The 15,309-nt window shown below is 47.5% G+C and overlaps 1 protein-coding gene across 5 annotated transcripts in view; it reads left to right on the forward strand.

Annotated features, from left to right (window-relative positions):
• AK9 (adenylate kinase 9) overlaps nt 1-15,309 on the forward strand; it is a 1,611,121-nt gene that overhangs the window by 817,693 nt on the left and 778,119 nt on the right. For all 5 annotated transcript variants that reach the window (XM_078648533.1, XM_078648534.1, XM_078648537.1 and 2 more), the window contains one exon: nt 5,579-5,791. In XM_078648533.1, coding sequence (XP_078504659.1) covers nt 5,579-5,791 — 213 coding nt within the window. The remainder of the gene's footprint in view (nt 1-5,578; nt 5,792-15,309) is intronic.

A 15,309-nucleotide genomic window follows, 5' to 3' on the forward strand; every position in this document is an offset into this window, starting at 1 on the left:
GTGTTCACGAAAGTGATGGCGGTGGTCGCAGCTCATCTGCGCCGGTTAGGGGTTTCAGTCTTCCCCTACCTCGACGACTGGCTGTTGAAGGCGGGCTCGCCCCAGACAGTCGTCCACCACCTTCAGATGACGGCAGACCTCCTGCACGAGCTGGGGTTTTCCATCAATGTGCCGAAATCACACCTGTGTCCCTCTCAAAAGCTCCTTTTCATCGGAGCGGTTCTCGACTCGGCGCAGTTTTGGGTTTATCCTCCGGAACGGCGGGTCCGGGATATTCAGGCTCTGATTCCCATCTTTCAGCCGTTATCCCGGGTTTCGGTCAGGTTGACGCTGCGGCTTCTGGGGCTGATGGCCTCCTGCATCCTTCTGGTGCATCACGCCAGATGGCGGATGCGGGCTCTGCAGTGGGACCTGAAGTTTCAGTGGGCCCAGCATCAGGGCAACCTATCCGACCATGTCCTGATCTCGGAGGGCACTGCGAGACAGTTGCAGTGGTGGCTTACGGACCGCGATTGGGTCAGGGGCAGATCCCTCTCCCTTCCCCAACCGGAGCATGTGGTTGTGACGGACGCGTCCCTCCAAGGCTGGGGTGGCCACTTGGGAGAGGCGGAGATCAGAGGCCTCTGGTCTCCGGCGGAGTCCCGGCTCCATATCAACATGTTGGAGCTGCGGGCGATCCGCCTAGCACTGAAGGCATTCCTCCCCTTTGTCGACGGGAGTGTAGTGCAGGTGTTCACGGACAACACCACCGCCATGTGGTACTGCAACAAACAGGGCGGTGTGGGGTCGTGGACCCTTTGCCAAGAGGCTCTGCGCCTCTGGCAATGGCTGGAACGTCAGGGCGTGACTCTGACGGTTCAACACCTGGCAGGTTCTCTGAACGCCAGGGCGGACGAACTCAGCCGTCGGTGCTCGGTGGATCACGAATGGCGTCTGAACTCGGATGTGGCGAGAGGCCTCTTTCAGCAATGGGGAGAGCCTTGGTTAGATCTATTCGCCACAGAAGAGAACGCGCAATGTCATCAGTTCTGCGCGTTGGAGTTTCCAAGACGGCACTCGCTCGGCGACGCCTTTCGGCGCGAGTGGAGTTGCGGTCTGTTGTACGCCTTTCCGCCTATACCACTTCTGCCCAGAGTGCTGAAGAAGATCAGGCGCGACCGGGCCCAAGTTATCCTTGTGGCTCTGGACTGGGCTCGAAGATACTGGTATCCCGAGCTACTCAGCATGACAGTCGGTCCCTCGATCCGCCTGCCCCTTCAGGAGGACCTTCTGTCGCAGCAGCAGGGGACGGTCCTCCACCCGAACCTGTCCAGTCTCCACCTCCATGCGTGGAGATTGAGCGGCGACAGTTGAGGCCATTTGACTTGCCTCCTGAAGTCTGTGATGTTATTCTGGCAGCCAGGCGTCCCTCCACAAAGTCGGTATACGCCTGCCGGTGGAACAGATTGTGGCATGGTGCACAGCAAAGGCTGTGGATCCCCTTTCTGCCCCTCTGTCTGAGGTTCTCCTCTTCCTCCTTTCCCTTGCCCAGCAGGGCTCTGCTCTGGGCACTATCAAGGGCTATCTTTCTGCCCTTTCCGCCTTCTTGAGGCTACCTGATCAGCCATCTTTGTTCAAGTCCCCTATTGTGTTAAGATTCTTGAAGGGCATCACGCACATGTATCCTCCAATTCCGTTCGTGATGCCTCAGTGGGACTTGAACTTGGTTTTGACTTTCCTGATGTGTGCTCCCTTTGAGCCCCTTCATTCCTGTCCTCTCCGTCTTCTCACCTTAAAGACGGCCTTCCTGGTAGCCATCACCTCTGCCAGGAGAGTGAGTGAGCTCCAGGCTCTTTCTATTCAACCTCCTTTCTTGTCTGTTCATCCTGATAAGGTGGTTCTTCGGACTAGACCTTCTTTCCTGCCCAAGGTAGTCTCTGCTTTTCACATTGGGCAGTCCATCACCTTGCCCTCCTTCTTCCCGCCTCCGCATCCTTCAAAGGATGAAGAGCGGCTCCATCGTCTGGACCCAAAACGTGCGCTTTCATTTTATATGGATCGCACACGCCAGTTCCGGGTGGATGACCAACTGTTTGTTGGCTACGTGGGTGAGAAGAAGGGAAGGGCGGTACAGAAACGGACCATCTCTCGGTGGGTCGTCCTGTGCATCAAAGCATGCTACTCTTTGGCTCGGAAGGAGCCTCCTGTTGGGCTGAGGGCCCATTCCACTCGGGCTACGGCGGCTACTACTGCCCTGGGCCGGGGAGTCCCTTTGCAGGACATTTGCCAGGCGGCTACGTGGGCCTCGCTGCACACCTTTGCGAGGCACTACTGCCTGGACAGTCAAGTCCGGAGGGATGGCTTCTTTGGCCGTTCGGTCCTCCAGGACTTTCTGGTGTAGGTTGTATTGGTTCGCAGACCCACCACCGGGGTTGGTATTGCTGGGGTATCTATTCTAAGGTAAGGAATCTAATACTAACCTGTTTCTTTCAGATGAACAAGTTACTTACCTTCGGTAACGATATATCTGTAAGAAACAGTAGTTAGTATTAGATTCCTTACCGCCCCACCCGTCCTCCCCGTTCTGCGAACTGATACCTAGGGTTAAGGACATCCCTTTCAGGGCCCTAGTTTCAAATGGCACCAGTGTTGGTTCTCACATGGCTCTGCGTGTTCTGGCGCGGAAAAGCTGTGTGCAAAGAACTGACGTCAGCGCGCGGAGGCGGCGTCTATATACTCCAGCGACGTCATCACGGCGCACGACGCCGACGACGCGGAGCCGCAGGGGACGCCTGCAGACGACGCCTACCGACGCGCAGGGGTACTGCTACGCAAAAGTTTCCGGATCCAGACTGACGCCTGGGGATATTCTAAGGTAAGGAATCTAATACTAACTACTGTTTCTTACAGATATATCGTTACCGAAGGTAAGTAACTTGTTCGTCTGAACTGGAGTGGCGAAGTGAGCTAAAGAATGATGATGGATTCAGCCCAGAGCTATGACTGGGGGTGAGTATCTGAAAAATGTCAGCGCTCCGTCTAACATCTCCTTGTGTTTGCTATGTTTACCCTAAGTTGGCAGGGTATGCCCGGTCGTGGGTCCCTTGCTCACTTTGCCACTGGATTTAAGTTAGCCTGGCTGATAAGGGCAGTTAGCCTGAAACCGGTCCCAGGATGCCTGTTTCCAGTCCAGGAAAAACATGGCTTGGCCGGGCTGGACTGTTCCCATGAGGCATGGGGTCAAGACTGATTTACATATAGCTATGTCTGAACTGGGGTGGCAAAGTGAGCTAAAGAATGATGATGGATTCAACCCAGATCCGTGACTGGGGGTGAGTGTCTGAAAAGTTTCAGCGCTCCGTCTATCATCTCTTTGTGTTTGCTTATTTCGCCCTAAGTTGGCAGGATATGCCCAGACGTGGGTCCCTTGCTCACTTTGCCACTGGATTCACGCTAGCCTGGCTGATGAGGGCTGTTAGCCTGAAACAGGTCCCAGGATGCCTGTTTCCGGTCCAGGGAAATCATGGCTTGGTAGGGCTGGACTGTTCCCATGAGGCACGGGGTCAAGACTGATTTACATATAGCTATGTCTGAACTGGGGTGGCAAAGTGAGCTAAAGAATGATGATGGATTCAACCCAGATCCGTGACTGGGGGTGAGTGTCTTAAAAGTTTCAGTGCTCTGTCTATCATCTCCTTGTGTTTGCTATGTAGGACTAGGGCACCCACACTGCTGGCTGGGCCCCGAAGGATGGGGTCCCCGAGGGCCAAAATCAGCCAGAGTGGCCCCTCTCCCTTTCGCTTATTTATATAAAAAAATGAACAGGCTGGGCCCCGGTGGATGGGGTCCCCCAGGCCGAACATGGCGTAGGGAAGGAGGCCCATGAAGCAACCCTCCCTTAAAAATAATTTTTTAAAACAAGAAAAAAAACGATTGGAAGTTGCAGGAAGCCACACCCCCTTTACCACCACTCTGCAAGCGTGCCACCCGGCGCAGTGATGGTTGAGGGATGAAGTCCTGTTGGATGCTAAGGGTCCCAAGCTTACAGGCCGAAGGATGGTATCCGGACACAGTTCATCGTTAAGACCCAACCTACAGACCCACAGGTCCTTTCTGCCAAGTACAAAGATTACTCTCCAACATGGGAGTTCTTTCTGTTTAATCAGACCGCCTTTCAACTACGCATCTCTTGAACAAACCTAGATGAGTTATTTGCGTTGTCAACAATCTTTTGCTCTGAAGAAGCACATTTGCTGGGCGAAACGCGTTGGCTGATTCTACCTCTGTGCATACCACAATGCATCGGAAAATAAAAGAAGAATATCAACACAAGACTCACTTTGTCAATCTGATTATACATTTGTAACTTGCTCTAAGTTATGTTGCCTCTCATCCACAAACAAAATGGATTCTAAGGGTCCTTTGGGTCCAGGAACCTCTTTTGTTACCTCCAGTAAGTCCCAGACACTGGGATTACTGAGAGGTCTTGGAGGACAAGCCTCCTTTCTCCACCACTCTGCAAACTCCTCCTGGCGTTCTGCTAGTTGGGGAATTAATTTCACTTTACTCATGAGGGCTTCAGGACTAAATTTTACTTCTTTCCCAAACCAGTAGTGCGCCAGGAGGTGCATTTGCAGAGTGGTTGAGAAAGGGGGCGTGGCCTCTGACAACCTCTCAGCAATCCAGCTGTGTGGATCTTCCTGGAGGTAACAGGAGGGCTAGTTGGCTCCCAAGGACCCTTAAGAGCCAAGGGGAATTCATCCCCCAACTAGTAGAGAGCCAGGAGGCGTGTTAGCAGAGTGGTGGAGAAAGGTGGCTGGACCTCTGAAAACCTCTCAGCAAGCCCACTGTGTGGGACTTAATGGAGGTAACAAAAGGGGTAGTTGGCTCTCAAGGACCCTCATCCCCCTACTAGTAGTGCACCAGGAGGCTCGTTTGCAGAGTGGTGGAGAAAGAGGGTGTGGCCTCCGAAGACCTCTTAGAAATCCTTCTGTGTGGGACTTACTGGAGGTAACAGGAGGGGTAGTTGGCCCCCAAGGACATCCTGAGGTGAATTAGACTCCTAATCTTTTTAACGTTCGATAAGATTCGTCAAATGGCGCAAAAGTTATTAGCAAACCAAAAAAATCATTTTCGTATAGAAATATATAGAAATGTGGTCCTCACTTGTGAATAAAGAAAAAACAAAAGGTTATAATTTTGTGCAGCAGAGCTGTGTACTGCCAATACCTGATTTGGGGGATTTGTGCATTTCTCCATTAAGGGAAAAATATTACACCAAAAAAGAGTCAAAACAGTATTTATCTGAAGAGTCCAGCAGAAAAGAAAGAGGAAAGGTATAGGCATAGTGTGATTGTGACTAAGAGGAGAGAGACCTCATCTATAGACCAGAAAGAAAGTACTTTTGTACCAGAGGTAATGAGAAATGTTGTTGGTTTACAATGTTTGCCTTTGCTGCTAAGTTATTTTAGTAAATAACAATTAAATATAAAAAGCAGGTCTAAGACTCAATGAAACCAATTTGAAAAAAGACTTATATGTATTCTCCAAATGACTGTAATTCCATTAATATATATTCATACTTATTCCTTGCATTTAGGATGAAGATGCAAAGCTTGAACAGAAAAAGCACTTTGGAGACACCAAGCACTTTTGTCCAGTAGCTTTAAAAGACAAATTTGTCCTTTGGCCAGGAAACTCAGAATATGCAGCAAAGTATCGAGAGAAAGTTTACAATTTCTCAAGTCCTGAAGCCAGAGACAAGTTTCTGGAAATGCCGGAGATGTATGTTGCTTTACAGGAACCACTAAAAGTAAGACAACCATGTATTTTTTATAAGGATTTCATTTCATAATTTAGTGCGGCATCAAGAACAATTATGTATGTTATGTAATAATGTGTACAGTCATGTCCCAGCTTCAGGTATGTTGCTGGGAATTAATTTCTCTCTTGTGTGGGCAAATGTAGCTTCATGCCATGTTTTACTTGCCCTCATACGAGCAGCCTCTTGCAATACTAAGGGTGGAAACTGTTTATTAGTTGTTTTTCATACAATCATAAATACAGGTATATTCCTAAAAAATCATTCAGACTCAAGTATTTCGCACAACATGTCTTATGTCTGTGAAGCTTTCACAGTGGCAGCTCAGGAGCTAATAAAGCTGCTGCTTGTTTTCCCCCCCGACCATTAGACTATTGGAAGAGAAAAGCAAGCTATCACTCAGAAAACGAAATACAGAAAATCAAAGCAGTTTTCAGCTCTGAGGCTTTGGACAGTTTGTCAAACCTGTTTGATTATGATTCTTATGCCACAGTGATTGCTACACTCGTTCCATCACACTGGCACACAACGTAGTCGAAGTAATACATTAATTATGCATATTGAAATAATCAAATACAATGGATAGGTATAGCTACAAAACAGAAAAGAAACAGAAAATGATTAGTTAAAATGAAACTGAGTGCAAATATTAGGCTATTGGCAGTGCACTATGTTCTCACACAATAGTACAAATGTAGATAATACCATAGCAATAAACATTCCTAACAGCCCTAAATACAGTAATTAAAATATCAAATATATCAGAGATAATAGATCTTTATACATCACATAAAGATTTAAATTAAAATATTAAATGCCTTTAAAATTGGCTTATCGCTGTGCCAAAGGTCACCTTAAAGAAATGCACTGTTTTTGTAGCTGTAACCAAGAAAGCTTAGAATTCCCCCCACATTCCTGTCAGGGTAGGTTATACCTTTTCATGGAGATTCTCTCCGACAACTTCAGGATGCTTAGTCAATACTAACCTTTAATGGGGCTTAAAAGAGATCAGTGACACCATGTGGGGAATCCACATAAACAGGTGGGCATCCAGAAATAAAGGCCGGTCCACTCAGATCCAGTCTTCTGGTCTTGTCTACAAACAGCTTCAGTTGTCTGTTCCTGAAGAACTATTGTCAATTATACAATATACTTTGAGTGGACTTTGGGCTCAGCGCTCCTTATGCATTGCCATGCCAATGGAGCATTTCTTCTTTACAATGTGATTTTAATTGTCTGATGTGAGGGGACTACTTTTTTAGACGGCTTTAAACACATGCAAGTGAATCTCGTTCATGACTCTTTAGCCTGTCTGCTCACTTTCATCTCCCCAACCCTCCCGCTCATCCACATCCATTGGTCCACTGCACATTCCCTTTGCCATGCTAATTGTTTTAACTACTTTTGTGCAAGGGCTCAGCACTCTTCTTGTGCCTACACATATTTTTTATAATAAATGTTCTGAATTGGCTGTCAGCCATCTTGGAAATGTAAATTAAAGTTTACAGACTTGTGCCGAGTTTCTGCCAGTGCATCATGACGCATACATGCATCAGGGGCCAGATTATGATGGTTTTTCTTCCTTAAAAAAATCTAGGATGGCCGGAGGTCGTGTCGCATCAGTTACCATATTGGAATGTTTTTTATTAAGCAGAAAAAACATTGCATGCACATCACAAATGCATTGTGATGAAGTCCGCCAGCCATTTTGGAATTTATTTTCTTTATGCTACTGGAAACAAGAACTGATAAAGACAATAGCTCAGGAATCGCCTTTCAAAGGCAGAACCTATTGGATTTGCCAATTCTCATTATTTTAGCTGACTCAACAAAAGAGCCTCTAGTGTAGTTGTTCAGCCTGTTTGGCCGAGTAAACTCTAAACCCATTCCATTCCACACCTTTAGGCAGAAAATTAAAAAAGGCTGGATGCTGTGGGTCATGAGGTGTTTTTGTCAAGTGACCATGCACTGAGGACCTGCAAAGCCAGCTGCATGTTAGGGCAGTATTCTCACAAATTATAAGAGATGGTGAAGCTGACCATTGCCATTCTTCTAGACCACCAGTAAGTACAATTTCATCACCTTCTGAAAGACCATAGGCCTGCAGTCATGTAATCCAGACAAATAGACTTAGTCTATGTAAACACCGTGGCATGATTGATGTGATCCAGTGATGTGATCCAGTCTGGACATGAGAAGATATGCCTGATGTGCTCCATAGATTTCCCAACATACGTTCAGGCAAGGTTTATCACCATACTTTTAATGGGACAGACCTATCAAGGAAAAATACAGTAAGCATGCTGTAAAGGTTCAAGCAGAGTAGCTAGGGCGATTCCCTTGGCATGTCCTCCTGCATATAATGTTAACCAATAGTTACCTGTTTACTTTGGCTGAGGTCATCAGTTCAACAGTCTGAGCCTCCACCACTGCAATGGTTTCAAAATACAGAAGTGGGTAGAAGCTGCAAGCCCTCTCCTGCCCTACACCCACTACCCTAAACAGTCTTGATGTATTTTAAATAGAAGTACCACAATATGTCTATAGATAGTAGCTTGTGTAAAAGTGCAGGCAGATTACCCGGGACCTTTATGCAGAAGACCATCACACAACGGTTTATCCTACATCACCCCCTCTGACCCTCACAAATCTATTCCTGTCAATAACTTAAATACTTTTAGGATATTGTGTCTTGCATTCAGGTACTACCATAGTGCCTCCTTTTAATATCACCAATTAAGGAAGAACGGATTCTAGTGGTACTAGTGTGGTCCAGGCATCATTTATTCTCGGATCAATGGGAGCTGCCAACAGAAGCTCTGATTCAGCTCAAGGCAGACAAAGGTCAAATGCTGACCAAGGCCTGCGGACTTTAGCCCTAATGACCTGGCCTGGCTGCATCACTGAAGTTTCCAGATGTTTGCAAGCACATTTTGTAAGCAGCGTGAGCATCTTCCACTCTTAAAACCTACACATTAAAATAGACACGTTTTACAATATGGGCACACTGTAATCATTTGGACTTGAAATCAATAGTCCTAGATCAATGTCTACCATATCTACTGCACCTCTATAAATTGGGGTAGAATTTCTTTCCACAGGAGTACAGATATCCATCAGTCCTGTTCTAGAGCCTTAGTCTAGCACTGTTTTTGAAAATGTTTTTTGTTTTTTATTAAAACTAGCAATTAAATGATCCAGCAGGGCAAGCTACATTTCTTTTAGGGGAACGGGCCCCCCAAAACTAGCCCAAATTGACACCCACATTGCCCTTGACCTTCCTACTGAAGTTTTGTTTTCCAGCTTTCTTTCCACAACCAGTCTGCAGCTGAAAATACATCACATTCAATTGATGTAAAAATATCTCTATAATTTTATTTGAATAAAACAAAGACCTTGTATCACTCACACCAACTCTTTTTAGCCTCTTTTCAGGCTTACAAAGGCAATGTCATGTTAAAACGAGGCATTTCGTAGTGGTTTATTTCATATATTATAATAGCTTTATAGCCCACCGTGGTGAGTTATTCTGGCCATTAAAGGCCCACTCAAGTGCACGAGAAGAAGGCGAAGGCCTTTAACAAGTGAGCAGGCGTTCTTGGTTTGTATAGCCCAATAAGGCAGGCTATAAGGCTTTTAGAACATTCCACCCTGTAAGGGCAGAATGTCCAAATTTAAAAAGCAAAGCCATTCAGAGCCTGAGGTGGCTGAAACCCTCCCGGTCCTCCGAAACGTTTGCTTCACAACTGTTGGTGTGAATGTCCACTACATAACAGCCGCACACAGGGTCATGGCTGTTGAGTTATTGTTACTTCAGAGCAATAGCTATGAAAGGAGCCTGAAGGCAGCCCCTGATCCTCCTGGGTATGGCTGGACTATTTTCTGTTCTGCAGCCAAACCAGGGAGACTCAGAAGCTGAGCAACATTTGTTCTCACCCTTCCCTCCGTACCCACGGTCAAGGCTTCATTTACACTATGAGCTACAAGAGGAGGGAGGGGGCAAGGCTTCTGGGTACCCTGCTGCACATCTATTTTGAAGAAGCAGTGGAAGGAGAGGAGCAGAAACTGTGTGTGAGGACATTGTAATGTTGAGACAACATGCCTATATCAGATTTTATAGGCCAATATAGTCAACAAAATTCCAACATTCCAATGTTCTAATAACACATACACCCATCCAGTCTAACAGTTGCCTGGTAAGCTCACTCCATGGAGTCAAGGCAGCTGCTGCAGCTCTCTTTGCCTGAATAATTCTGAAAGACATCTGCAGTACTGTGTCTTGGAGAGAAAAGCACTCCTTTGCCGAGCTATAATGCTTTCAAGTCCTATCTGGAGTGAAATTAATAATGAGACATGCAGTATCTCTCTTCAGGAGGTGAGCCTTGTTCTCACCAACCACAGTTTATTCTGGTACTGTTTTGTCAGATCAAATTCAGGAAGGTGAATCTACAAGGGTCCAATACGTAACTTTAACTACAGGTATCCAACTTTTTTATCTTTCATTGAATCCTAAATTCCTCCAACTACATAAGGCTCCTGATGCTGTTTATTGTTGAAAAAGCTCTGAAAATCTGCGAGTTTGGAGCCTCTTGAGCCGAGTGCCTTTCCACCCTATTGGTGAACATTGACTCAAAGGGTTCGAAGTCTTTCTCCTAGAACATATCCAGCAAATGATTACTCATGCTAAACATACTCAAAAAGGCTTGGTCTGTAAATGCATTTTCATGCCCCAGTTGCAACTGGTGCAGCTTTATTTGAAACCTCTGCAATGACTCCTACAATTGTGATAGAACCCCTACTTAAACAGTTTTAGAGATAAGGCTCCCAGTTTTCTGTTCTTACCGATTGCTTTATAGATACAGACAGAAACCATCAATGCTCTGTTTCTACTTATCTTTACATTTGAAAAAGCAGAAAATATGTATTTTTGGAGACAATATCTACGGTGTAGCTCATGGCTGATGGCAATACTAATGCACATTGACATGCAGAGGAGTTTAAAAAAAGGGATAGGGTTTTCTAATTAAGTTTAAACAGCTTAAGGTGTGCACCTAATTGTGTTGTAATGCACAAAAGCTGATGCTCAATATATGACTCGTTCTAAATAAATGAAAATGCATCGGGGACCCAAGTATGAGTGTACATTTGTGATTTAAATAAATGCAAAAATATACTAGTTGCAACTCCACTATTTCACCAAATATGTATGAACACAGAAAACATGGACAACAAATAAATATAGATGGTTGCAGACGTAAATGTCAAAAATGTAAATACCCAAATTACAGATAATATCTGAATATTCCTGGAAATTATTCTATATCTTCAGTGCAGAATCTAGTGAGCTGTCTTGCTATTGGGTGAGGAACATCAGACCTGAGATCTCACTTGACAATAGTAACAGATGTTTCCCCTATAGGGTGGAGAGTGATGGTCTTTAGAAAGACTCCTGAAGAAGTCACTTCACATACATCTATGGGTGCTGAGATTGTATACTTAGCACTGAAGTCATGTTTTCCAAAATAATGAGAACTCTGTGTCACATGCTAAGCAGTAATAAAATCACCACATTATACATAGATAAAAGAGAGGTTGTTAGGTCAATGTGTAGTGATAAAACACTGCAAAGTTTTCACTAGCCTTAAAGCGAAGACATCGCCATTTCAGCTGGTCCATGAAAAACAGGCTCTGAATGTAAAAGCAGATTTGTTCAGCAGGAAGCTGCACTTACACATATAATGGGAGATTCTGATTTTTAGTTTTTTTTTTGTAGTGGTTCAGTTTGAGACATACAAAAACAGAAAGTCTCTAGAATTCATCTCAATTTCCTCAGAAGGATTCTTCTCAGAAGTGTTGGGCATCGTCATCCCAGGGGGGAGGAGCTTGGCGGGCATCCGAGATGGCCGCGTGAGCCCAGCGCTCTCCGGACCCCCGCCGCTCCCGGCTTAATATCCTGTTTTAATCCTGATTTTTGCGAGGATTCATATAGAGGACGTTGGGCTGATCTACCTGGACCTTTCAGAAACTGATTTGGACATCGGGTGCCTGAATTATGTTCAATTGAACTTTTGGGCTCCGCCCTCGAAGTGCGCCCGGGACTGGGTGAGGTTCGGTGGCCGTCTTGGAGTTGAACAACAACGGCAGGGGGATTGGTCTTGTGAGTCCCCCTCTTAAGTTTCGGTTTCGTTTCTGCCTCGGACTGGGACATTGGTGAGAGTGTCGGGCCAGAGCTGCGGCCGGGACACACGTAGGTTGTCTGGCCCTTGGCTGCTCTGTTCCTGGAGTGGGCTGCCTCTATCCTGGTGATACCCCTCTTGTAGTCCTTTGGTCCCGGGGCCTCCATTTCTGGTGCCCGGTCCGTCGACCCTGGTGACATTACTCGTGACGCATCTTCAAAATGGCGGGCAGAGGGGACCGAGAGACGCGCAAGACGAAGACATCTCTGCGCGGGGGTCCGGTTCAATCTAATGTTATGGATCGTTATACCCACTCTAAGGGGCCCCCCGGAGCTGCCCTGCCCGGTCCCACTGCGTCGGACCCAGTACTGGATGCGTCGACGGAACCCTCCTTGCAGGACATCATGGGCGCCATTTCTGGCATGAGGGAATCCATAGGCCAACAGTACGAAACTTTGGCCCACAAACTTGACACTGTGGCAATTGAGGTGAATTTGATTAGAGCCGATCTCTCCAAGACGAACGAAAAGGTGAAGTCGTTGGATATCAAATCTTCCAGCCTCACGACGGACGTCTCTGATATTCAGACGGAGATTGGCAATCTCCGTAGGGTGAACGATTTCATGACCCGGCGCTTGGAGGATTTTGAGAACAGGGCACGTCGCTGTAATGTTCGCGTGGTTGGTGTGCCGGAGAACCCAGAACCCCACTCGGTTGATCTCCTGGTTGAAGACCTTATCCAGAACCACCTTTCACAGGTCCAGAAGCAGCGTATGGGATTTCGTGGTGCCAAGAAACGTCTTAGGGACTTGGGGATGCGTTACGCAATGCTCTTTCCGACCAGGCTGCGGGTGGAGTATAATGATCGAACTTTCTTCTTTGATCGGCCAGATGCTGCGAATGACTGGCTGGACTCCCTGCCTAATCGTCCCCCTGAGACTGAGTCCGAAGCCCACCCGGGCGGTGCTGAAGGTGGTGTAGAGAGCTGAACGTTTCGTCTTTGACTGATGCCTTGTTTTGTATAACTGGTCCAGGGATGTAAGCCTATGTTCCTCTACCTCATTTGTGTTTTGATGTATGGTTTTCTTCTCGCTATTGGTTTGATCGGGGGGCGGGTGGGACGGAGCCTTTCCTCCTCCGGGGTCTTTGTGTAGAATAGGGGTTCTTGGGCGACAGGCACACTGCAGGTTGGGGTGGCTTTTTAGCTTTTTGCAGGGGTGCAGGGTGGGGGGTGTTTTCTTGTTATTGGGGGGGTGGGTGGTTGGGAAGTTCGTTGTTTATGTGTTCTGTGTTCAAGGCGACTTTATTCTGTATTTGAATTGCTTTTTGTGGTCATGCTCATTGATGGGGGGTTTGGGCTTTGTCGGGTGGGATTGGGGGTAGCGGGTTGCGATTTGTTTCGTGGAACGTTAATGGTCTGGGTGATCGTATCAAACGAAGTGTGGTGTTGAAATGTATACGACGTTTATCCCCTGACATTGTTTTCCTGCAGGAGACTCATTTGATAGGCAATGTTTGTCATGCAATGAATAGGTGGGGCTATCGCCTCGTAGCACATTCGGGGTTTACCTCGGGTTCCAGGGGTGTGGGTATCCTTATTCGGGCTTCCCTCCCCCTGGCTATTGATGATGTTATTCAGGATGACCGGGGGCGGTTTGCTGTCCTTGTGGGTCGATATGAAGGCCGTGCCCTCTCCTTATTAACTGTTTATGTGCCCCCCGGCTTGCAGACTTCTACCTTTTCAGATTTGGGCCGTGTCTTGTTGGACCTTCCTGATAGTACTCTCTTTCTGGCTGGTGATTTTAATTCGGTAGTCTCTGGCCTCCATGATCGCCACCCCCCTAGGGATACCCCGGCGGCTCAGCAGTGGTTGGGTGGCTTTTTGGATACCTTCGGCCTGGTGGATTGCTGGAGGCTTTTGCATCCTACGCAGCTTCAGTACACCTTTCACTCTTGTGCCCATGGGAGTCTGTCTCGGCTGGATTATTTCCTGATGCCTGCGGCTCAATCCCCGGCGATGCGTGAGATTGTGCACATGCCCAGGGGTATCTCTGACCACTCTCCGCTCTGGCTTCGTTTTGAGGTTGGGGTGGAGGCGGTGGGCAGGGTGGCTCCTATTAATCCGTGGTACCTCACCTCCCCTGAGACCCGCACCCTTTTGCTTAAGTCCTTGGACTCGTATTTTCTGGATAACGAGGGGTCGGTTTCATCTGCTGTGTCCCTGTGGGAGGCCTTTAAGACCGTGATTCGTGGGCAAGCCCTCTCCCTTATTGCTGAGGCTAAGAGAGAGAGGAATAGAGAGGTGGTTGATCTTGAGGGGGAGATTTCTGTATTGGAGGAGGGTTTGGAATCTGATATCACGCCTGAGAAACTCCATGCCCTGGGTCTGAAACAATTTGCTTATAAGTCCTTGGTCACGGATGCCGCCAAAGTGATGTTTCGGGAGCAACAGGGACGTCTGTATGATGTGGGTGACAAAGCGGGTAAATTGCTGGCGTGGCTGGATAAGAAGGAGAGAGCTAATCGTGTGGTACCCGTGATTCAGTCTGCATGTGGTGTGAGTGTAACGGACCCGATTGGGATAGTTGACCGGTTTGCCGAGTACTTCCGTGTGGTGTATACCCCTGTGTCTGTGAGGGATGTGGTTGACTCTCGCCTTCTGTTGCGTGATATAGCCCTGCCCATTGTTTCTGATTTAGACCGTGTGGCGTTGGACTCCCCCTTTACGGTTGATGAGATAGCTACTGCTATCCGTTCCCTCCGTTCGGGCAAAGCATTGGGCCCGAACGGGTTGCCAATTGAATTGTACAAGTTGCGTCCCGATAGGGTGGCTCCGTATCTCCGCGCCATGTTTCTGGAGTCCCGGGAACGGGGTATTCTCCCTTATGATCAGAGACTGGCCACGATAGTTGTCATCCCCAAGGAGGGTAAACCACGTGATCTTTGTTCCTCCTATAGGCCCATATCCCTACTAAATGTTGAACCCAAGGTACTGGCGAAACTGCTGGCATCCCGTCTCTTGACGGTCATTAGTGACTTGGTCCATCCGGATCAATCTGGATTTATCCCACATCGCAACACGGCTCTGAACCTACGTCGTCTTCACGGCGCGATCGCGAGGGCGGGGCTTCTGACGGAGCCGGCCATTTTGGCATCGTTGGATGCATCCATGGCCTTCGACACGGTGGAGTGGCCTTATCTCTGGGCGGCTCTTGAGAAATTTGGTTTTGGACCTGAGTTTATTGGTTGGGTCCAGTTACTGTACGCGGCACCTCTGGCGCAAGTAGTGGTGAATGGTAGGGTCTCGGCTCCTTTCACCCTTGGCAGGGGTAC

Source organism: Lissotriton helveticus, chromosome 6, assembly GCF_964261635.1.
Source record: "Lissotriton helveticus chromosome 6, aLisHel1.1, whole genome shotgun sequence".
Lineage (NCBI taxonomy): Eukaryota > Metazoa > Chordata > Amphibia > Caudata > Salamandridae > Lissotriton > Lissotriton helveticus.